The sequence below is a fragment of the Crinia signifera genome, chromosome 12, assembly GCF_055691185.1.
Source record: "Crinia signifera chromosome 12, ASM5569118v1, whole genome shotgun sequence".
NCBI classification, from domain to species: Eukaryota; Metazoa; Chordata; class Amphibia; order Anura; family Myobatrachidae; genus Crinia; species Crinia signifera.
The window spans coordinates 88,427,716-88,453,138 of record NC_139228.1 but is presented as its reverse complement, the minus strand read 5'-3'; the positions used below and the strand labels follow the sequence as shown (position 1 = coordinate 88,453,138).

The window sequence follows — 25,423 nt, the reverse complement described above, 5'->3', positions numbered from 1 at the left end:
TCGACAATAATCCCCTCGCGAAGGGGAGATAAATCATGTGATGGTCACTAACCAATGAATGATTTTTCTCCCCTTCAGTAATTCCGGCCGCTAATCAGGGCGGGCGCTGATGTAAAAAAATGATGGGCGTTCCCCTACTGCCACACCCTGCCCGCCCCCCGGCTCTCCCTTCCTGGAGCCAATAGCTGGGCCAGTGTGAAACTCGCTGAAGCGATTGCTCCCAAAGTTTGTGCACACGCATAATCACGCATTGGCAATCCCCAAACATCAGGGACGAATGACGAATCAGGCCATAATGAAGATAATAATATTATTATTGTATAATAATAATAATAATTTTGGGATTGGGTCATGCACCCAGATCTCTTGCCTGTCTGCATGGGCCACAGATACCGCCTGGAATAAAATCTTTTATAATGAAGAATGATGAGATTAGGAAAAACCATATGTCACCTTGCTACAGTATATCCCCGCCAAGCTTGGCTAAATCTTGCCTATAAAGCTGGAAGCCATTGTCACCAGGAATCCTCTGTGTGAGCTCACTTTAGAGAGGTCAGATGCCAGAACCACCTATTTACTCAAAGGGTTTAGCTGCTGCTCAGTAAATCTTTGAGATTTTCAAACATGCACACGTTCCCCCTTCCTTGGGATTAGCTGAGTAATCAGTTGCTCCCAGTGTTTGACAGCCAGACTTGCTCGCGCTACCTGGTCCGTTTCTCAAGAATAACACATGAGTTGGTGAGTTTGAAGGACTGGAGACAGGCAGAGGCCAAATAAAGACTGCACAATCTCTCATGTTTTCTTTGTGTGTGATACGAAATATCCATGGCCAGGACTCAGGCTCCAAGATCTCCATAACGTTGAAGCTGGCCTCAGCTGTTGTCTGCTCCAGTCACTGTATCTTAAGAATCCCCAGATGCCATATGTAGACATCCAGCCCACCAGGAAATGTGTTGTAGCTGCTGAGAAGTCTTCCTATAGATAACAATGCAGTACAAGAACACAGGAATAATGCACATACAGGAGACAGCTCACGTTTCCATATAATTACAGCCCAGATTCACTGATTTGGTTAAAGCTGAATTAGTGTATTATTATAGGATGCGGGAAGGTACAAACTCCCATGTTTCCTACTATGGCAGAATCACTCACAGAGCAGTGATGTACATGCTTATGTTGGGAAAAATAAAGAAAGAGTTAAAAAAATGTTTTTTAAATGACCTGTTTAAAAAAACAAAAAAAAACATACTCACCTATTTCCTGTTTAGATCAGTCCTTTTTAGTCCATGTAGGCACCCAAGGGTTAAAGATAGAAAAACGGAAATCCCACTTCCAAATGGAAGAAAGGACATACTGTATATTACATACATTGATTCCCATCCACTAATGCCAGGCCTCCACATGACATCCAGCAGCCTATCAGGGAGTGCCATGTAGTAGCACCCTCCTGATGGCCTGTCAATCATGCAGCTATCACAGGTTACTATGGGAAAAATAGCTTTTAGGAGTATATGGTGGGAACCAGCAATGTACTGCAAGCCTAAGGTTAATTGAGGTCAACCACAAGATTGTCCTTAATTAACCTTACGGTTGGTGGTAAACCGCCGTTTCCCACCATAAACTCTGATCATCTATGCATAATTATGTTGCACTGGTGTTATGAAATGTGTTCATGATCTTGACAGTGAGAATACCGACATTGTAATCCTGGCTGTCAGAATCCAGGCAGATCCCAACAGTAAGTTATAGGGTTTGTGTTAGTGTTAGGCAGTATGCGGAGGTTAGGGTTAGGCTGCGGGAAGTGGAGGATAGGTGTTTATAATGAGAAGGGGTGGTTAGGGCTAATCTGCATTTGGATCCGGATGGGGTAAGGCTGCCGGGAAGGGGAGGAGTTAGCAGTAGGGTTTAAATACTTAGAACCGTTTGGATTTTAACTGTGGGAATGAAGCTGTTGGCATTGTCACCGCTGGGATACGAACTGTTAATAAATAAAATAAATAAGTACTAATTGTGCATATGCACAGCTCGAGACAGAGGAGATGTAGGGATCCATATGGATCACTCTTCGCACTCCAGATATCCTTCCAATGGAAACTATTCCCAAAGGCAGAGCGGCTGCTGGCTCTGAGCCGCTGGCCATGCCCCCACAGCTGCAAAACAGGGCATTGCCTCGCGGGAATGAAGCGATTTGTTGGCTACGCCCCTTGCCATTTGGCCAAATTTCAGCAAGTGTCCCTGCTTGGGTTCAGCCAATGTTGGGAGGTGCACTGATTCATTCTATGGCACATGTGCTGATTTCCAGGAATCATAGAGCCCGTGCCTTTGGCCCTGTGATTTCTGTGGCGCTGATGGAGTGATATGTATTGTGGGCAGTGTGTACGTTGTGGCCCCCTGCATCTGTGCACCTCAACCCTGCTACTACTGTAGATACGTTCATGCCGTTTACACCAATGAAGGTTCCTTACACAGATACTGGTGTATGAGCCTTTATTGCATCATATATTTATACCATTTACTAGTTAAAAAGCCCTTCTTCAATGTACTTTCACTTTGAGCTGTGACAGTTTTTACTTTCACTTTGAGCTGTGACGGTTTTTAGCCCACGAACTCTCCACCCCTCCCTCCAGTCCTTATCTCCTCCTACCTCCAATCTCTGTCTTCACAGCTCCCTCTCTCCATACCCAGCAAGTTTCAAACAGACCAGTGTCCCTGCAAAAATTGCTTTCACTTTCTGTTATCTAGCAAACAAAGGAGCAATTTGGTCTGTTGGGTGGCCTCTAGTGGTCAGGCGTAGTTAGCCTTTTATGAATAAAGATAATAAGCTGAGGCACATAAATATTTTGATTTTTAAATAAAGTATATTTCCATAGTAAGCAAAATCAGATGGCTGCGTGTAAAGGATTAAACCATTGGTTCCCAAACTTTCGTGAATTGATGCACCTTAGAATATCATCATTTTCTTTTCACTGCACCCCTAGGACAAAAGCTTTTTATTGATCAATTTAGAAAAAAATGTTAAATTAAATAAATGGTGCCTCCTGGTGATCCCTAGGTTTAGCTACGGTTGTGCTTTTGTTTGTCCACATGTTTTTTGATTGATAGCTACTAACACTGGATTTGCCTCACTTTGATAAATAAACAATTTGATGTGGTCATGGACCTCACAGCACCCCAGATGCCTAGGTACACACCCAGTGGCATCGAGAGGGGGGGGGGGGGACGACTTTTTACTCAGGCCTGGATCTGCTGGGTGGGCCCGTGTCCTGCAGTGTGGAGAGAGATGACAGGCTGTCACCACAGCACAGCCTCTCCACAGCTCAGCACATGCTGTTCAGTGTGCTGAGCTGGGGAGAGAGAAAGTTGCAGCAGCAACCTGTCCTCTCTCTCCCTCTGTGTGTGAGTGGAGGCACACACCCACCACCCCGTACAAATGACAGGTTTGTTTTCCCAGCGGAGATGTGGCCACACCCCCTCCCAAAGGCCACGCCTGGTCTGGTGACCACATCCACTTTATTTTTACCGGGGCCCAACTGACCTGTCGGCACCCCTGGTTACACATGTTGGGATCCACTGGGTTACTGAATGTTACACATTCTGAATGTCCAACATTATTATGGACAAACTATACAATTTTAGAATTTTTTTTACATACCTGGGAACCAGTGAGAACAATGTTTCTGTTCAAATTTATAAATCACTGCGCAGATGCTGTGTAGGCCATAGTGTCTGTCAAGTGGGCACCACTAGAGGACCAGTGGTGGTGGTGTACAGGGCCCAGGGACGCAAAATCTAACCAGGGACCCCAGACATGCTGAAAACTCAAGGGTGTATTATACTCAATAAATGTACTGTATATACATTTTTTTGTGTTCATTCAAGCACCCTGCGCATTTCAGAACCTGTGCAGTTCCTCTCCTGCCTGGGGTGTCACTGTCTGGTTTTGTGCTTCTAGTACAGTCTGTCATGTGTAGTTCAACAATAGCTGGAGTGCAAGCTTTCCCATCACTACCCTAAGGTGTCGCCAATGGTGTAACTAAGAAATATCCTCCCCCCTGCCACAAATCTCGGCAGTGCCCCCCCCCCAACTCTTTACCCCTCCACATAATGCCGCTGCCATCTGCCCCAGGACCTGCAACCGGTGCATCGGTCTTCGGTCCCAGGTGGCTCTCCCGGCTCCTGCTGCCTATAAAAAATGTGACACACAGAAAATGGCTGCCCCCATAAAGCAGACTGTTTCCATAAAGCAGACCGTTTTTAAGGATGCTAGAGGAGGGCATCCTCAAAAACTGTCTGCAGTATAGGGCAGCCATTTTCTGTGTGTCACAATTTTTATGGCAGCAGGAGCCGGGAGAGCTGGGACTGCAGACTGATTTGCCGGTGGCAGGTCCCGGGGCAGACGGCAACGAGTAACAATAGCCCCGCAGCCCCCGCGGTGGTGGGGAGGCGCTTAGAAGGTGAAGGGGCTGCGGGGCTATTGTTACTCGTTGCCGTCTGCCCCGGGACCTGCCACCGGCAAATCAGTCTGCAGTCCCAGCTCTCCCGGCTCCTGCTGCCATAAAAATTGTTACACCACTGGGTGTCGCTAGGCTCTTGCAGATGTGCCTTAGGTGGGTGGTCCAGGACCAAATCCAATTATATATGGGCAAATTGATAAGGCAAAACCTTTTGGGTGCCAATCCTAAAACATGTGGACAATCAGAAGTACATCTGTGCACCACCACTTAACTGACCCTAATTTGTGCCTCCCTGTCACCCTTTGGGCTATTTCACACTCTCCCGCTATTGCCGGGCTGTGAAACTCCGAGCAGCAAAAAGATGTGCTGTACGCAGGAGTTTACAATGGACGTCACGTTCTTTCCAGTGGTGACATCCGGCTGCAACCCGCCGGCCGGGCCATGACTGCCCCGCGTGAAAGGACACAATGTTGCCCATTGTTAACTTTTGTGTGCGGCACAACTTTTGGCCGCACAGAGTTTTGGTGCCTCACATCAGCCGGAGCGTGTGAAATAGCGCTAAGGGTGACAGGGAGGCACAAATTACTTTTTTTTGCTCCAAAAAATTAACTTTTATTCTAGGGGTGCATGAACAGAAATGCTGATAATATAGGACGTCATGATTCAAGAACTTGGTAACGACGGGCACGGAAATATTTCCACGCCTAAAAGCCGTATTGCAGTTTATGGTAACAATCCAGGGCATTATGACCCTTAGTGGGAACCCGTCTAGTTAGACGCCTAAAGACAGTGACCTTGTCTAGAACGTCAAGAAGTTAGACGCCAGCATTAGAGGGACTGGAGCGTGGTCGATGGTCACATGACATGAGGTTTTTCACATTTTTTTGCTGCAGAATGTCACAGGTGTCTCCGTGGTCACTGTATATGTGCACGGTGTCCCCTCACATGGCTCGCTGCGCTCTATGTCCACTTGTACAGTATGAACCAAGTAGACCTGTGACATTCGGCACCAAAAAAACTGTGAAAAACTCATGTCGCCCATGTGACGGTCAACCACGCTCCCTTCGCTCTAACGCTGGCGCCTAACTTCCGTTAATGTCGATCTAGACTAAGGTTGACTATATTTAGGCATCAGACTAGACCAGTTTGACTATCATCGTCATAATATGGTCAACCTAGATATTGTAGATATGGGTACCAGATGCCACCTGGGATAGTATGGGGGACAAGATGTAGATAATTACAGGACTAATTAAAAACCGGACCCGGACAGGACACCCCCCGGACAGGACACCCCCCTGTTCCGGGGTCTTGTCCGGGTCCGGTTTTACTTTTTACCCATACCAGATAATTACAGACCCTGCTTAATTCTTTCTATTTATGTCACTTGTTATTCGCCACAAAGTGCATTGTCCCTTTAATAACAATATTTGCATAGAATTATATTAGCAGTGATGGAATATCCATTCAGAATTTGGAGGAAATGCCATTTACATCATACATACAATGTTTCCAGACCTGCTGAACTATATATAAAAAGAAAATCAGTGTATATTCCGCCAGGTCTATTGCACATATCAGATGCAGTAAACCCAGACTGACCCCTGATGTCTTTCTCTGCTGTTTACATCATCCTTGTTCCTTAAGTAAACTTGCATGTGGTGCTGGGGACTGGTCCCTCCAGTGTACAGGGGTCTATACAGGACCCTCATCTGTGTGTGGGAAAGTGCTCTAACCGTGATAATGATCTGCTGCTCCCCCTCCCTTTCCCCTCTCCCCGCTGCTGCTGGTGCTGGGGTAGCACAACCCTCTTCCTGACTGATTAGTCTGCACCCTTCACAGTTGCTGAAAGGAGAGAATCCTCCTGTCCTGACCCTGCAGCCCAGAACTGCAGCAGTGAGGGGGGTTTGGTGTTACTTTGTCACCTACAAAGACACAGCATGGATGGCAAAATCACTTAGACGGCAGTACAGGGTCTGGGTAGGGCTGTGCCTTCCTCTATGGACTGATCCAGCATTAGGGCACGCAGGAGGAAAGTGGCACCATGGTGCTGGGCAGTGCCAATGCCAACCACACTGGGCTGGTAAGTTACAGAACTTCTGTGGGCAGGAGAAAACTTTTCTGCTTAAGTCTCAGGAAGCAGCTCTGATTTGGATAGATAGATAGATAGATAGATAGATAGATAGATATTACAGTGTAGAATTTTTGTCATTATAATTGTGATCTATAATATACAATCACTACTGTACATGTGATCTGTAATATACAATGATTACTGTACCTGTGATCTATAATATACAATGATTACTGTACATGTGATCTATAATATACAATGATTACTGTACATGGATGTGATCTATAATATACAATCACTACTGTACATGTCATCTGTAATATACAATGATTACTGTACCTGTGATCTATAATATGTAATGATTATTGTACATGTGATCTATAATATACAATGATTACTTTACATGTGATCTATAATATACAATGACTACTGTACATGTGATCTGAAATATACAATGACTACTGTACATGTGATCTGTAATATACAATGACTACTGTACATGTGATCTATAATATACAATGATTACTGTACATGTGATCTATAATATACAATGATTACTGTACAAGTGATCTGTAATATACAATGATTACTGTACATGTGATCTATAATATACAATGACTACTGTACATGTGATCTATAATATACAATGATTACTGTACATGTGATCTATAATATATAATGATTACTGTACATGTGATCTGTAATATACAATAACTACTGTACATGTGATCTATAATATACAATGATTACTGTACATGTGATCTATAATATACATGGACTACTGTACATGTGATCTATACTATACAATGATTACTGTACATGTGATCTATAATATACAATGATTACTGTACATGTGATCTATACTATACAATAACTACTGTACATGGGATCTATAATATACAATGATTACTGTACATGTGATCTATAATATACAATGACTACTGTACATGTGATCTATAATATACAATGATTACTGTACATGTGATTTATAATATACAATGACTGCTGTACCTGTGATCTGTAATATACAATGACTGCTGTACATGTGATCTATAATATACAATGATTACTGTACATGTGATCTGTAATATACAATGACTGCTGTACATGTGATCTATAATATACAATGATTACTGTACATGTGATCTATAATATACAATGACTGCTGTACATGTGATCTATAATATACAATGATTACTGTACATGTGATCTATATTATACAATGACTACTGTACATGTGATCTATAATATACAATGATTACTGTACATGTGATCTGTAATATACAATGATTACTGTACATGTGATCTGTAATATACAATGACTACTGTACATGTGATCTATAATATACAATGATTACTGTACATGTGATCTATAATATACAATGATTACTGTACATGTGATCTATAATATACAATGATTACTGTACATGTGATCTGTAATATACAATGATTACTGTACATGTGATCTGTAATATACAATGACTATGGCACTGCCCATCCACTAACCAGTGCTCTCTCTCTCTCCCCCCACAGATCGCGGACAGGTTCCCAGGCAGGGAAGTTCCACCAGCCAGGAAAAGGTTGCAGTCTGCCGATGAAGTTCTCCAAGGCAGCCGCCCTCCCCCGGAGGGAGCCGGAGCAGCCTCTGTGTCTGAGCTGGGGCGCACAGAGGGGTCTGGGGTAGGGGAGTGGTGCCCCTACTGCCAGGCAAAGCTGGCTGAGCTGAAGAAGCAAGCCCTGGGACTGGCCATCCCTGGCTCCACCATGGTAAGCGCACCAGGCATCCAGTGTTTGTACATTGCACCAGCACCAGGCTGGAGGTACTGTAGTATCTGCAGCTGTATTGGGGTAGAGCTGGTGGTTCTGGATTGGATTAGGGCTGGTTAAATAAACCATGTGGTTCTCATCTGCCATCAAATCTGGGTTAACTACAAGTCCCAGCATGCCTTGACAGATTTCTACCAGCATGGCTCATTCTGATGCACGTATAATAGCTGTTACGTTGTAGTATGGTTGTAGTATGTACCCTTGACGCTGAATTGTGTAACTACAAGTAGCAGGAAAGCCTGCCAGGGCATGCTGGTTGTTGTAGTTCAGTAACAGTTGGAGCTGCGGCATAGTATCCTCATACATTTCATATGTACCCCTGTGGATATTATACAATGTATACTCTAGTCAGTTCTAACAATAGCCAGTGTTTGATCCTCAGCCTCATATAAATGGATGAAATATGCATACGCAGGTTGTTATTATGATTATTTACTAAATATGGTATTATAGTCATGCACGCAACATTTGGTGGTGTATTTTTACGTTGTGTTTGCACAAAATACAACAAATATTTTATTACAGAAGATGTAATAAACCAAGTCAGCTAACGGTGTGCGCCGTATGCGTCACATTTGGGGGGTATCTGATTAGCTGCGATAACGCAATCTGGGATCCTGGGTAAAGTTATTGCACCAATCATCCAAACAAAATGCTTATCGTAGGGGTGCACGCCACCAGTTTTTCAATTGCATGTGTTAAAAGCGAAGAAAGCAGGTGAAAATAAGGTCATTAACCTGTACCCCCCAAAATGCCAAAGTAACAGAGGATAACAGGGAAGAAGTATATTAGAGGACATAATAACAATATTTTGAGGACCAAAATGGCTGCTATATGCATTAAAAAGAAACTGAACAAAGATAAACAGCAAGCTTTTATGTGTAAAGGAAATATTCTTATAAAATCCAGGGTACATGAAAAAGTATAATCTTGGGTCGATTAAAAGCAATTTCAAAAACCTTGCAAACACAACCGATTACTCCCACCTGCAAGCCTAAAAACACCTGTCCAACTAATAAAGCACCCCTATATACCTCTCCCATACCTTGCACCCCTGTTTCCATCACTTTGCACTTTTTCACCCCAAAACTGACATCTCATTGGCTAATTAAAAATAATTAAAGTGCCTTATTAGTCATTAAGGGCATGCTAAGAAATTCTGAACTATGACATTTTCCCCCAAAAATAGGGGATTTCCCCAACTTTGCACCTGCTCAGAGTAGGTGTAGAGCAATTTGCGATAAACCCTACAGAGATTTATTGCATGTGAGCAATTGGATAGGGGGAGTTACACAAAAACTGTGCATTTTCCCATTTCCCTTTTTTCTGCAAGAACAGGTTATCTCAGATAATTGGAGATCCCAATAATCGCGTTATTCCAACCAAGGGCAGTCAGTCTGTATAAGTGGTACCTCCATCTAGTTAAATGTTAATATTATACAGATGCCTGTTATTATCCATGACACATACAGTATAGGGTAAATGGGATCTAGGTATTGTCTGCACTAGGATATATACAGTATCTGTGACATACGTGTTACATATACATATAACAGTTGTTTTCTTTTTGTTGTATTGCTTTAGTTTTTTATCTTCTGTAAGTGAATAATGATTGCCTTGTTCGCTTTTTGAGTTCTGTGAGTTTTAATGACAGTTGCTGTAGTCTATGGCTGGTATACAATACAATGGTAGTAAAGGTCCTTATGTAGGTTTTTTCAGACTGCTGGATTAAATATTGTTCAATATTTTGGAAAGTTGATTTCGTAAACCCTGACTCTGCTGCCCCCTAGCAGAGATTTTCCGTTATAACGTGAGGTTTTGAAAGTTTTGGGAAATAAAACGAAATGTTTTTAAACAATGAGTTTCTGAAAATGAATAAGACAAATGAGTTTTTACTGCAGAAATATAAGAACCTGTTTAAGGGCTCATTCACCTTTCTTTGTACTTACCTGTGTTGTGCTAGCACTTAGTATTACATTGTGTTTATCTACTTATTATTATGACACACGCTGATTGTGGTTTATGCGGATGTAAAATGGTCCTTTTATGTGGAGTAAAGGCCCCTCATATACTTATATGATTTGGGCCCTTTTCACCCGATTTTGACGGATCGGACTGAATAATCGGGTGGGAAGTGTCAAATCACATGTGTTTCACCTCCAATTCCGTACCTATGTGTGGTCCTGTGTGTATCGGATCTCAAGATAGCAACATCTGCAATCATGATTTGTCAGGTTTCATAACGGTAAATGGGATCGCGTGCGATATATCATATGTAAAAGAACGGCATATGGTCTATCTCATGCGATCCTGCTACCCGGGGAAGCAACTAGGTCACTTACCGGGGAACTGCATGCGATGCTAGCATGCAATACCTTGATTAAGTGTATGGGGTCTTAATCCAAAACTAAAGCTGTTAATGCAGTGGTTCCCAAACTGTGTGCCTAGGCACCCTGGGGTGCCTCAGGACACTTGCAGGGTGCCTTGGGTTGGTGGACCAGGATCAATTTATATTATGAATCGTCAATGTAACCAGTGTTGGTGGCTGCCAATCATAACATATGTGCACAAATAGAAGCAAGTCCTGTCCCTCACCAGATAACTGTGACATATAGGGGGAAATTTACTAAAGGAAATTTGTAAAAAAATAGGAGTATTTGTATCCAGAAATACACTTATTTTTGACATTTACTATCCCGAAAATACGGCAATTCATAGTCGTATTGATGTGCTATCAATACGAATACGAATGGCCGTATTTTTGGGATAGTAAATGTCAAAAATAAGTGTATTTCTGGATACAAATACACCTATTTTTTTTTACAAATTTCCTTTAGTAAATTTCCCCCATAAACTCAATGCACTTCATTTAATATTTTCTTCTGAATTTGGCCTAAGGGTGCCTTGAAAATGTTTTGATGGTCTAGGGTGCCGTGATTCAAAAAAGTTTGGGAACCACTGTGTTAATGTTTAATCTAATGAGAAATCCACCTGAAAATGAGTGCATTGAAAGTCTGCTGTTCAGTGCAACTCTGGTCAATTGACTTTTTATACATTTAGTTTTTAACCCTATCAATGCCAGTCTGCTTGGATGGATTATTGAAAAAAGATTTCTAAAACCAGCTGTCATTGCACTAGGTAAATGGGATGCAGTTTAAATCCCGGCGGTCGGGATCCCGGCGTTCAAAATCCTGACGCCGGAATCCCGAACGCTGAAATCCCGACACTTTCTCCCCCCGTGGGTGTCCACCCCTGGAGGGAGAATAAATTAGTGCGTGGCGAGCGCAGCGAGCCCGCAAGAAGGGGGGGGGGGGGGGGGCGATCCATGTCCCCCCCTTGTCGGGATTTCGGCGGTCGGGATTCCGGCGTCGGGATTTTGAACGCCGGGATCCCGACCGCCGGCTTTTCATGCCAAATCCAGGTAAATAACTATCCACATGCTATCCATTTGCTTATAAGAATTCCAATGAATGTATAAATGTTTCTCCATGTTTTTTCGTTTTTCGGTATAGTATAATAGTGCTACTGTATATAATCACCAACACGTCCTGCCCAATGTAACTTTTGACAGAGTATTACATAGTTTCTTGTAGCAATATGCACCGTGGCAATGAAACAGACAAGGCCCGAAACACCTTTAAGAACAAGCAGATGAAACTTATAATTTTATAGATAATTATATATATATTAATTGTTAGACATCATATGAGTCGCTGATTAACTTGTAATGTTCAGGGCACCTCTCCTCTCCCTCTAGCAGTTATACAGGAAAGCCTCGGAGACAGGTAATTGTCCCACTATTTAAGGGAACATCTGGCGCTCAGATAGGTGAGCAGTCACCCAACCAGGCTTCCGAATATGTGATAATTATCAGCTGCAGAACCCCTCTGTCTGCACTGGCAAGTGTGCTGCGAACGTTTCTAGGAAAGAAAACTGCTGTGACAATTAATGACAGGGTGACCCAAAGCATGGCTGTGTGATCCTAGTTCAGGAAGGAAACCCGCCCGTCCAGGGAGGGATCTGTGACAACAAAGCATGACAACATGTTTTCAAGACTTAAAAGAGTAACACACACACACAAATGTTGTGCGAATGCCGAGTGCACAGGATTGTGAAAAATTGAATCATTTGATGCAGAATTAGAATTACACCATCACTTGAAAAGTGAGAAAAGTGAGAATGATAAACGACAAGCCAACCAGCCCCTAACGGCAGTTTTTCCAAAAACAGTCAAAAGCATGACAGTTAGGAGCTGATTGGCTGCTACTTAATCTCTTCACTGTATCACTTTTCTCCGGCTGAGGTGACAATTCTGTACTTTTATTGCACTTGTGACTGTGTCATATTAGTGACAGCCATCGTGTCAGTACATTTGTTGCAAAAAAAAAGTCAGGGGTCAAAGTAAAGTGGAACTGAGTTCAGTAGCTTCTTCGGTGATGTGCATGTGCTGGCCCCTAGCCTCTAAGGGCTGCTTCGGCAGCAGTCCATAGAAGCATATTCACGGTCCCGGGTCCGGTGCATGCATAATATCCACCCCGGTACTGCAGAACCCGTTTTATGAGCTGCCGCCGCAGCAGCCTAGAGGCATGCCAGAGGGAGGGAACACTGACCAGTGAGACTGTCTTGGGTGACTGGCAGGTCGGACATCCAATAAGAAGCCACTGCCAGTCACAGTGGCTTCACACAGTGGTGGATATTACCTGGGGTGGCTGCAGCCCTGCAGCCCATAGGTAAAAACCACCACTGATAAGGGGCACTACTGTGGTATTACAATTATAAGGGGCACGACTACTGTGGGCATTTTGTGTATAAGGGGCAATACTACTGTGGACATTAAGTGTATAAAGGACACTCTCTGACGCCAGTGCCCAAAACTCCAGAGGTTCAGTTAAAACTGTAGTGAACATAGGGCCTTATTTTGGTTCACTCTTTCTGACAAAATCCTTCTTAGATGGACAAAACCATGTGCACTGCAGGGGGGCAGATGTAAAATGTGCAGAGAGAATTAGATTTGGGTGAGTTATTTTGTTTCTGTGAAGGGAAAATACTGACTGCTTTATTTTTACACTGCAATATAGATCTCACTTTGAAGTAAAACCCCACCCAAATCTAATTATATCTGCACAAGTTACATCTGCCCCACCTGCAGTGCACATGGTTTTGTCCATCTAAGAAGGATTTTGTCAGAAAGAATGGACTAGAATAACCCCCATTGTTGTATGATTGATTTGATTATATCCAGACTCCATGGCATGTTCCTATCCATACGACTGTTAACCAGTCAGCTACAGGATCACCCTCCAGCCTGGGGTCACTACAGGGCTTCCTCCACCCACTTATGTGTTCATCTGGGTTAGTGGCACCCAGTGGTTGAGCTGTGTACTGCAGGGAGTGGTTTGACAAGGCTTTGTAATGCGCCAGGGATGGCCAGGCTATTTGAGGACAGGTGATTATGGACACACCTGTAAGGTGCAGGAAGGAACTAATGCGTCACTTGAAGCTATATTGGAGGTTTCTGTACTCCTCCCCCTTATAAAATGTAAATGATGGATCTCTGGTCAGGAAGTCACTGGCAGTGTCTGTAAAGCAGGCAGGAACAGGTGGTCCCCGCTGTCAGCCATTGTAATGAGGCCCAGCATTCTTAGGACCATGTATGCCGTAGTAAAGCTGCAGATAGCGTGTTCTGTCTTGCTGTGCAGCAGGTGGGAACACGAGCCGGGACGTTGGAATCTTAATATATATTTAGGATTTAGCTAAGTGCTGTGGTTAGTGGATGTCATAAAATACTCATAATGTAGAATTGTGGAGAGAATTTTATATAATACAGTTTTCCATTTACATCGACTGTACATTGTATCTGCCTGTGTACTATGCCTGTGCCTTATAAAGAGCTAATTATACCCCTTTCAGACATACGTAAAAATCCCGGTTTTTTTCACATGAACGCGCCCAAACCCAGGGCTAGCGTATGTCTGAAAGGGTATACCCGGGATTTAACTCTCGGATACTGAGCACCTGCAATTGACCAGGGTTTTTCCCGGTATTTAACTCCCGGGTATAATACCCAGCTTATGTCTGAATGGGTTTACCCGGGTTTTTCAGTTTTAAACATGTGATGTTGCTTTTTTTTGCTGCTGGGGGATGTCCCATTTTAATAATGAAACACTGAAATGCTTGAAAGCCTGGCTTATGTGTGAAAGGGGTATACCCGGGTTTTTCACGGATTTGTAGTGTAGTGTGAAAGGGGGTCTGTTACTAAAATCCCGGGAGTAACCTGGGTTGAAAATCCCGGGTAAACCTGGACAAAATCCCAGGTAGTATGTCTAAAAGGGGTATTACAGTGTTTATTCTAGTTTACAGTACAGTATAGATCTCATACCGTTATTACATAGACTGAGTGATAAAGGAGCGTACAAATATATGGTATCTATCTATCTATCTATATATAAAGGAGTAACTGCTCCTCATCTCTATGAGATGAAGTACTGCCATTGATCACTAGAGGCACCAAAATACTCCTTTGTGTGCTAAAAGATGTTATAACAGAAAGGGAAAGCAATTTTTGCAGGGACACTTCTCTTTTTAAGCTTGCTGGATATGGAGAGAGGTAGCTGTGAAGATAGAGATTGGAGGTAAAAGCAGATAAGGGGCGGAATATTCGAACATCCGCCGCCCTACATTTCCCCCCTCCACAGGGTACCACATTCTTAATAATTGCATATACTCTAACACTGGGGTAGCCAACCCTAGTCCTCGAGAGCTACCAACAGTGCATGTTTTGCAGGTCTCCTCACAAAATCACAAGTGAGCTAATTAGCTCCATCTGTGGATCTTTTAAAATGTGTCAGTGATTAATGAGTGCAGCTGTGCAGCAGCTAGGTTGTCTGGAAAATGTTAACTGTTGGTAGCTCTCGAGGGCTAGGGTTGGCTACCACTGCTCTAACATATGCGATTATTAACGCAACGGACCGCTCTTCCGATAAGAGATGTCCTTTGCGATGCCGCCCCGCATGCGCAGCGTGACGGCCCGGCCGCAGGGAATGCTGGGAGGGATCCTTAACAGATTACATGATAGAAGCACATAGGCTTCTACAGGGTATTGCCAGCTGGCAATATCCTCCGCAGCGCTGCCCTGTCAGAGGGGGTTTAGAGAATGCAAAAATGCGGTAAAAACTGAAGTGAAGTGGAGAGTTTGTAGGATAAAAACTGTCACGGCTCAAAGTGAAAGTAAAAACTGTCACAGCTCAAAGTGATAGTACATTACAGAAGATGTCATTTTGACAGGCTTTTTACTAGTATCTTAATAATCTATAATAATTGCAGAGGGGTCTGACCTGTCTCCTCAATATGGGCACGGTGGAAGTTTGAACATGCACACCGCGGCTTCAACTTGGAGACCTAGAAGAGGGAGACTGGCTGGTGGGAGCAAGGGGAAGTGTTTGAGCAAGTCAGGAAGAGGTGGCATGACTTAGCGGTTCTATTTGTATCATATACTGTATCATGCGTACACCAACTAATAATGACGGACATAAGAGATGCCTACACCATCTTATTTTATTGCATTTTATGGCTTCCTTTGTCCGTCACCCAATCATTATGCACCATGGTCATTATTCTTTGTCTGCATCCTCTTACCCTGGAAACCTATTATTCATATAGTAAGATTATTGCCAAATGACCCTATAGTTACATGTCATTAGCATTATTGCCAAAAACATTTTTTTTATGACATGTTATCCACTATTACTTACTGTTTACTTCATCTATTAGTGCTAGGGACAGGGGTAACCCAGCTGAAGCTTCCCTGAGTCACAGTTGGCCACTGATTTGATAAATTAATAAAATAAAATAAATAACACACACATACATTAGATTGTGTCTGCCTAATTAATCACCAAAAACTTGTATATTGCCTGTCAATACTTATTACAAATTACTAATTGCATGAAACAATCCTTATAAGAAAAAAATGGACAAAAACAAATTTTTCCAGTAAAATTTACTCCAACAAAATAAATGTGTACCATTGTTAAGTTTTCTGCTGAAGCCTCTCAAAAAGAATTATTCCTGTGATTTATACCGCTTTTCGACTGCAAATTCAGGGTCGCCCCGGGACTCTGAAATGGTTTAGTCTCTGTGCAACACTGCATTTTGATCTGTTCAGACCCCTCAGCGAATCGGCAATATTGCCGGTTTGCTGACATCATGCAGGGCGGAGCGTCATCGGGGGAGGAGGCAGTGCTTACAGCTGGCACTGCTCCAAGCACTGCCTCCTCCTATGTGTGAACAGGAAAAGGGTCGCTTGACCCGATTAATCTGTTCACACTGCAAAGCCACATGGCAACAAACCGGTAAGAACCCTTCTTTTTTACTGGTTCGTATTGCCGTGTTGCTACCGGTTTACAGAACCCGGTAACCCCTTTCACATCGTGCCAAATACTGTATCGAACCGGCAAGAAACCAGCATGAACCCTGAAATTAGGTGCAATGTGCAAGGGGTATTATGCTATTTTTGATACTTTGTAAATGATCCAATGTGATCTACAGTCAACAACACACTTTTTAATTTTTAATAAACATATCCATTTTCTCTATATAGATTTATTGTAACGTTTAATAAATAGGCCCTCCGGTCACCTAGGGGTTAATAGAACACACAGCGGCCGCTGTGTACGGTTCATCTACGCTCGCTAAAACTTTGCGCCTCTTTACACCTCCCGGTATTATCCGACTTCCCTACATCCCTCTTTGTTATGATGAATTCAGCGCCAAACCCAAACAGCACTGTTGAACCTACTTAATGACACCTTCCAGTTTCCTGTCATAAATTAGGATTGGACATCCATGTTATTATTAAGGACCCCTGCTTTTGTCCGCCATAACATTCTTGTATTGACTTTATGTATTAGAACTAACATTGTTTAAAGGAACAATGTCATTTTTCCCCGCAGGAGTGGTCTGGGAGAAATCAAGGTCCGTAGGGTAAAACTTGCTATTATTGACCTTTATTTCCTGCAAAATGATTATAATATTTTGCCGGGACTAAATTTAGTTTTCTTTTCTTTTTTTTATGTTGCATTGTGGCACAAATTAAGGATGTCGGTTTAGGATTTTACATTGAAGTCTGGAAATATTCAGGAAACAAAGCAAAGATTCAAAAGAGTAATTGAAAGCTTGTCTTTAACACAGCTGGGGGATTATCTGGCGTTGGCAGTTGTATTCAGGAGGTATACTCATTTTTTACAATGACTACAGTATATTCTTCCTATGGCTTAATCTGTGTCCGATTGTTATTGACCTACCTCGGGCTGGGTGGTACAGGTTCCCTACCCTGGGAAAAGATACCTGTTGCCTGAATAGATCTGGTAATAGCCCAGGTGTACACGTCGAAGCACCTGTCCTGTAAGGTCACCTTGTGTGGTCTCAATTAGGTGCCTCTTGATGAGAAACGTCTTTGATAATAGTAAAAAAAAAAGCAGCTTGATGATCGGTAAGTGGATCCGCTCCCATTACGTCCCTGTCTTTGTAAAGGGCAGTATTAATGTAATGTCATTGTGCTAAACCCATGACAATCTTGTTTTAAGGTAGAATTACACATACAAAACGTACATTGTGTTCCCAGGTTGTAGAGGGCAGTGACCACCGGGGTTAGACAGAGACCCTCTGTTCTGATCTATACACCTATACGCAATCTATTGAAATCGGATTTAAAAAGTGCCATTTTTTTTTCTTTTCAAAATAGTTTTATTTATCTATTCATTAACAGTTTCCTATACAGCGCAGCAAGTTCCATTGCATTTGCAATTGGAAGCAACAGGGATAAAACAAACTAGTTACAATACTTCTGGTTTTATAAAACTTTGTGCCACTAAAATACTGGGAAAGAAAGAGATCCTAGAATAAAATTTGACTCGTAAATTAATGAATCAATAATACATAACTCGCAACGTGTGTGTGTCGGTGGTGGAAAGTGGGTGCATTTATTAAACCTAACAAAGAAGCCAGATTTAGTCATTTGTTTTACAATTTATGTTTAAAAAATGAAAATGAACATTTGATTGGATTGGTTGCTGTGAGTTGCCGCACCTCTGTACCCATTTTCAGAAATAAAACGGTCAAATGTATTAGCCTCGCGTGATGCCAAGGGGCAATTCCTTTACAAGGCATGGTTTGGCCGGGATGCGGTTAATTTGCCGGCGGTCGGGATCCCGGCGGTCGGAATCCCGACACTGGAATCCCGACCGCCGAAATCCCGAAACTTTCTCCCTCCGTGGGTGTCCACGACACCCATAGAGGGAGAATAAAATAGCGTGCCGAGCGTAGCGAGGCACCGGGCCCGCTGCGTGGCGAGCGCAGCGAGCCCGCAAGGGGGGGCGATCCATGTCCCCCCCCTTGTCGGGATTTCGGCGGTCGGGATTCCAGTGTCGGGATTCCGACCGCCGGGATCCCGACCGCCGGGAAATCATATCGGATCCGGTTTGGCCGAGTAAACAATTGTCCTTTTTAAAAAAACAAAACTGCTTAGTAAATGGATTTGCCGCTTTAAAAATTCCGTGCAGACTTATAGAAATTCTCTAAGGGCCCATATACACACTGGGCGACTTTGGGCTGAAAGCAGCACAGTTTTGTCTTTTGAGCAGCTTTCAGCTCAAAAGTCGCCCAGTGTGTAAACGTCGTCCACCAGCTCATCTGCTGGTGGACGGCTTTCCGTTGCATCCTGCTATGGAAAGTCGTCCATCCGCGGGAAAATCGCTAAAATGAGCGAAAATCGCTCAGTGTGTATGCACTGAGCTATTTTTCAGCCCAGCGATTTTCCCCATCATCGCTGTCCATACACACTGGGCAAAATCACCTTAACAGTTTGCACCTTACAGGCTATGACATAATGCTCAAAGTATCGTGAATACATAACTCCCAACAGGGCCGAAACTAGGTGTTTCGGCGCCCGGGTCGGCAGTCATTTGGTCGCCCCCCCAAAAAAATCACTGCCTTGGGGTCAGGCAGTGGGGTCCGGGGACTGGAGAAGGTTAACTCCGGCTCCTAGCGCTGCCGGGTGGTGGGCGGGAGGCAGATTTTGAAAAGACTTGCCGGATGCTGATTGGCTAGTCTTTTCAAAATCATCAGCGCTTCCTGCCGCCAGGCAAATAGCGAGCTGCTGTGTATGTGAAAGCTGCCGCTACACCAGTCCCTGGACCCCCACTGCCAACATATCTGTGTGTAGCGTCCAGGGGTCCAGGGACTGGTGTAGCGGCAGCCTTCACTCACTCCGTCTCCTAGCGCTATCTGCCTGGCAGCGGGAAGCGCTGATGACTTTGAAAAGACTTGCCGAAACGCTGATTGGCTGAATTCAGCCAATCAGCGTCCGGCAAGTCTTTTCAAAACCTGCTTCCCGCCCACCGTCCGGCAGCGCTAGGAGCCAGAGTTAACCCACCGGTCCCCGGGACCCCGCTAGTACATGGCATTAACCCACCAGTACCCGGACCCCCGCTGCTCATCCCAGGGACCACGCTGCTGGGACACCACACTAGCGCCCCCACCCTCCAGCGCCCGGTGCGCGTGACCCCCTAGCCCCCCCCCCCTAGTTACGGCCCTGCTCCCAACTTTCTTGCAGTTCGAAGCGGTGCGCGCCTTTGGCGAGGCTAACCAGAAAGGGGCGTGGCCTATATGTGCATCTTCCTGTGAGGCCACGCCCCCATTTTGACTCTTTGGGGGCTTGGCCCAGAGGCTCTGTGAGCCTCTAGCCATGCCCCCAGCTCCTCTTAGTGCTCAGCACCTGACAGGAGGGACTCCCAACAGCCCCCCTCCCTGCAGCGGGATGAATTTTTTTAAAGTTTTAAAAGTTTTAAAGTTTTTTAAAGTATTCACTTCTGAGGAGTCTGTGCAAAGTTGCATGTGCTCAAACTACTTGGTGTAGCAGCCGGACCAGTCCAATGCAGTTGTGTCTTCTACATGCCGGATGAAGGACTCCACTGCGCTGGATTTGTAGGAACACAAAGAAATAGCAGAGGTCTGGACTGAACGGCAGATCATAAAATATATGGACAATAAATGTAATCCTGTCCCTCGCCACGTATCAGAACTTAACGATGACATAGAAACATAATTTACTTATATGTTTTTCTGAATTTCACAATAATAAACTTTTGGCCTATGGGTGATATAACACAGTTTCGGAACCACTGATGATACTGATCTATTTCTTAAGAGCGATAACACATCCACCACAGATAACGCAATGCTACTCCCTTGTCATCCTGTGGTGCCTCTTTATCACATTCTTTCAAATACATAACATACGATCCTAGCAGGGAACAGTTTAGACATCGTTATTCAGCACATCCCCCTACTTTTCCCATGTATGTCATATTTCAACAAACTGCCTTCAGTGCTGTTTTAAATAATTGGTACATTCCAGCTGTATTTTTTTTAAAGTCTGTACTTATTAAACAAAAGAAAAGTCACTATTATAAAATGATAAATGACCAAACAGCATACGTGAAATAATGCAAGTCCAGAATTAATGGTTTTATTACTTTGTTGAGAGTTCCTAGTAGTGGAAGGGGAGTTCATATACTGATGGGATTGCAGTCTCATAGGTAACACACATGCAAAATCCACAGCACAAGTGAACGTGTTTTGGCACAAATATTTCATCACAATTTACAAAGGTATATTTTAAAGTCAGAATACAGTTAACCATTGTATTTTAAGTGTGCGTGTGTGTGTGTGTGTGTGTGTGGGGGGGGGCACCCTAATTATTCTATGGTTAACCTTTTGTTCTCCATATTTGTACCTTATTAACATAAATGGTAGGTGTTATATTATTAACTCTGCAATACAAAGATCCATTTCTAAAATCTAATGAAAGCCTATATATACTGTAAGCTTGCGAGCAGGGCCCTCCTACCTCTACCTCTTTGTTACTAGCCAGTTTGTTTTATCACTGTTTCCTATTGTAAAGCGCAGTGGAAATAATACAGAGAACATCACAGTGACCACCATATAATACAGAGAACATCACAGTGACCACCATATAATACAGAGAACATCACAGTGACCACCATATAATACAGAGAACATCACAGTGACAACCATATAATACAGATAACTTCACACTGACCACCATATAATACAGAGAATATCACAGTGACCACCATATAATACAGAGAACATCACGGTGACCACCATATAATACAGATAACTTCACAGTGACCACCATATAATACAGAGAACATCACAGTGACCAACATATAATACAGAGAGCATCACAGAGACCGCCATATAATACAAAGGACATCACATTGACCACCATATAATACAGAGGACATCACAGTGACCACCATATAATACAGATAACTTCACAGTGACCACCATATAATACAGATAACATCACAGTGACCACCATATAATACAGAGAACATCTCAGTGACCACCATATAATACAGATAACATCACAGTGACCACCATATAATACAGATAACTTCACAGTGACCACCATATAATACAGAGAACATCCCAGTGACCACCATATAATACAGAGAACATCACAGTGACCACCATATAATACAGAGGACATCACAGTGACCACCATATAATACAGAGAACATCACAGTGACCACCATATAATACAGAGGACATCACAGTGACCACCGTATAATACAGAGGACATCACAGTGACGCCATATAATACAGAGAACATCCCAGTGACCACCATATAATACAGAGAACATCACAGTGACCACCATATAATACAGAGAGCATCACATTGACCACCATATAATACAGAGGACATCACAGTGACCGCCATATAATACAGAGAACATCACAGTGACCACCATATAATACAGAGGACATCACAGTGACCACCATATAATACAGATAACTTCACAGTGACCACCATATAATACAGATAACATCACAGTGACCACCATATAATACAGATAACTTCACAGTGACCACCATATAATACAGAGAACATCCCAGTGACCACCATATAATACAGAGAACATCACAGTGACCACCATATAATACAGAGGACATCACAGTGACCACCATATAATACAGAGAACATCACAGTGACCACCATATAATACAGAGGACATCACAGTGACCACCGTATAATACAGAGGACATCACAGTGACGCCATATAATACAGAGAACATCCCAGTGACCACCATATAATACAGAGAACATCACAGTGACCACCATATAATACAGAGAGCATCACATTGACCACCATATAATACAGAGGACATCACAGTGACCGCCATATAATACAGAGAACATCACAGCGATCACCATATAATACAGAGAACATAACAGTGACCACCATATAATACAGAGAGGATCACAGTGACCACCATATAATACAGAGAGCATCACATTGACCACCATATAATACAGAGGACATCACAGTGACCGCCATATAATACAGAGCACATCACAGCGATCACCATATAATACAGAGAACATCACAGTGATCACCATATAATACAGAGAACATCACAGTGACCACCATATAATACAGAGAACATCACAGCGACCACCATATAATACAGAGAACATCTCAGTGACCACCATATAATACAGAGAACATCCCAGTGACCACCATATAATACAGAGAACATCACAGTGACCACCATATAATACAGAGGACATCACAGTGACCACCATATAATACAGAGAACATCACAGTGACCGCCATATAATACAGAGAACATCACAGCGATCACCATATAATACAGAGAACATAACAGTGACCACCATATAATACAGAGAGGATCACAGTGACCACCATATAATACAGAGGACATCACAGTGACCGCCATATAATACAGAGAACATCACAGCGATCACCATATAATACAGAGAACATAACAGTGACCACCATATAATACAGAGAGGATCACAGTGACCACCATATAATACAGAGAGCATCACATTGACCACCATATAATACAGAGGACATCACAGTGACCGCCATATAATACAGAGCACATCACAGCGATCACCATATAATACAGAGAACATAACAGTGACCACCATATAATACAGAGAACATCACAGTGACCACCATATAATACAGAGAGCATCACATTGACCACCATATAATACAGAGGACATCACAGTGATCACCATATAATACAGAGAACATCACAGTGACCACCATATAATACAGAGAACATCACAGTGACCACCATATAATACAGAGAGCATCACATTGACCACCATATAATACAGAGGACATCACAGTGACCGCCATATAATACAGAGAACATCACAGTGACCACCATATAATACAGAGAACATCACAGTGACCGCCATATAATACAGAGAACATCACAGTGACCGCCATATAATACAGAGGACATCACAGTGACCGCCATATAATACAGAGAACATCACAGCGATCACCATATAATACAGAGAACATCACAGTGACCGCCATATAATACAGAGAACATCACAGTGACCACCATATAATACAGAGAACATCCCAGTGACCACCATATAATACAGAGAACATCACAGCGATCACCATATAATACAGAGAACATCACAGTGACCACCATATAATACAGAGAGGATCACAGTGACCACCATATAATACAGAGAGCATCACATTGACCACCATATAATACAGAGGACATCACAGTGACCGCCATATAATACAGAGCACATCACAGCGATCACCATATAATACAGAGAACATAACAGTGACCACCATATAATACAGAGAACATCACAGTGACCACCATATAATACAGAGAACGTCACGCTGACCATCATATAATACAGAGGACATCACAGTGACCGCCATATAATACAGAGAACATCACAGTGACTCGAAGGGGTAATCAACCCCTCAAATTACCCCCCGAGTCTCAATAAAAAAATCTTAACCCCATTTAAGTTTATCTTAATATTACCTTAAGCTCGTTCCTCCCTAAACCATAACTTATCTGTTCATGAGCTCATCTATTCTTGCAGCCACACAGATTTCAGAAAGTTGCACAGCCCCTGGGAGGTGATTACTACATTATATGCAGATGACCGGGCATCCGCCTGATCCCTAGGCATAAGAACACTTCCTTATACCAGTTTCACGCCCCTATGCCAGGGTCGGACCCGGGTCCAGTACTTTCAAATTAGTCCCGGGTCGCCCATTATACACAGGGCAACCTGGGTTGAACCCTCTTTATATCCTGGGTCGGATTGCCAGGTTGTTCGACCAGGGTTTGGTGCTTTCACACTGCACCTCTACTTAACAATAATAATAATAATAATAATAATAATAATAATAATAATAATAATAATAATAATAACATTTTGTTAACATTGTAGGGATGAAAACAGATTTCTCCATTTAGACATATATTAGTTACAGGAGTTAATATATACATTACCATAACTGGTAACATGGTTTCATTTTTTTGTAATTTATATTTATATCATATTTAAAATTATTTTATTAAGTAAGTAACTTAAACCACTGTAGAGTTCACAAATTCCACGATTAAACTAATTTGCAAAATGCCCAGGGCACAGTACGGAGATACTAATCTCTTTGCAATTAGTTATAAATATTATAAAAATTCCATATATTATTAATCCTGATGTTTTTAATATTTCAGGAGCAGAATGCTACATTGCAAAGTAGCGGTACTGATGAAACACTTAATATTTATTTTAGTTGAAGTGAGTTATATTTTTTAATTACTATGTAATTTTACCCAAAATGCTTTATACACCCTTGGGATTTTAGACTCATCGTCTTGGCATCTGTATCATGCGTTAATTATTCTTGAAGTTTTATACTAATATTTAACATTTATTAGGCTACAGTAAGATAACTATAATAGTATATTTCCAAACAACATCCAAACTCACATGTATATTTTTTTATTTTATTTGCGTGGACTTGTCCGTGGACATTTAAACATGATTATCGATGTCTGCCTTTTTAAAAATTGTGAAAAAAAGGTTCCATCTAGCGGCACACCCAACAACATTTTAGAATGAAATGATGGTCGCATTGAGCCTCTCTCCGATGTGGCCAAATTGAAT

At 42.7% G+C, this 25,423-nt stretch overlaps 1 protein-coding gene across 3 annotated transcripts in view; it reads left to right on the top strand.

Annotated features, from left to right (window-relative positions):
• Positions 1-25,423, top strand: part of KIF26A (kinesin family member 26A) — a 154,929-nt gene that overhangs the window by 9,177 nt on the left and 120,329 nt on the right. For 2 of the 3 annotated variants that reach the window (XM_083167058.1, XM_083167060.1), the window contains exon 2: positions 8,062-8,295. In XM_083167058.1, the coding sequence (XP_083023184.1) occupies positions 8,062-8,295 (234 nt within the window). Of the gene's footprint in view, positions 1-6,277; positions 6,538-8,061; positions 8,296-25,423 lie in introns of those variants that run through there. The other variant, XM_083167059.1, reaches the window with a different exon arrangement.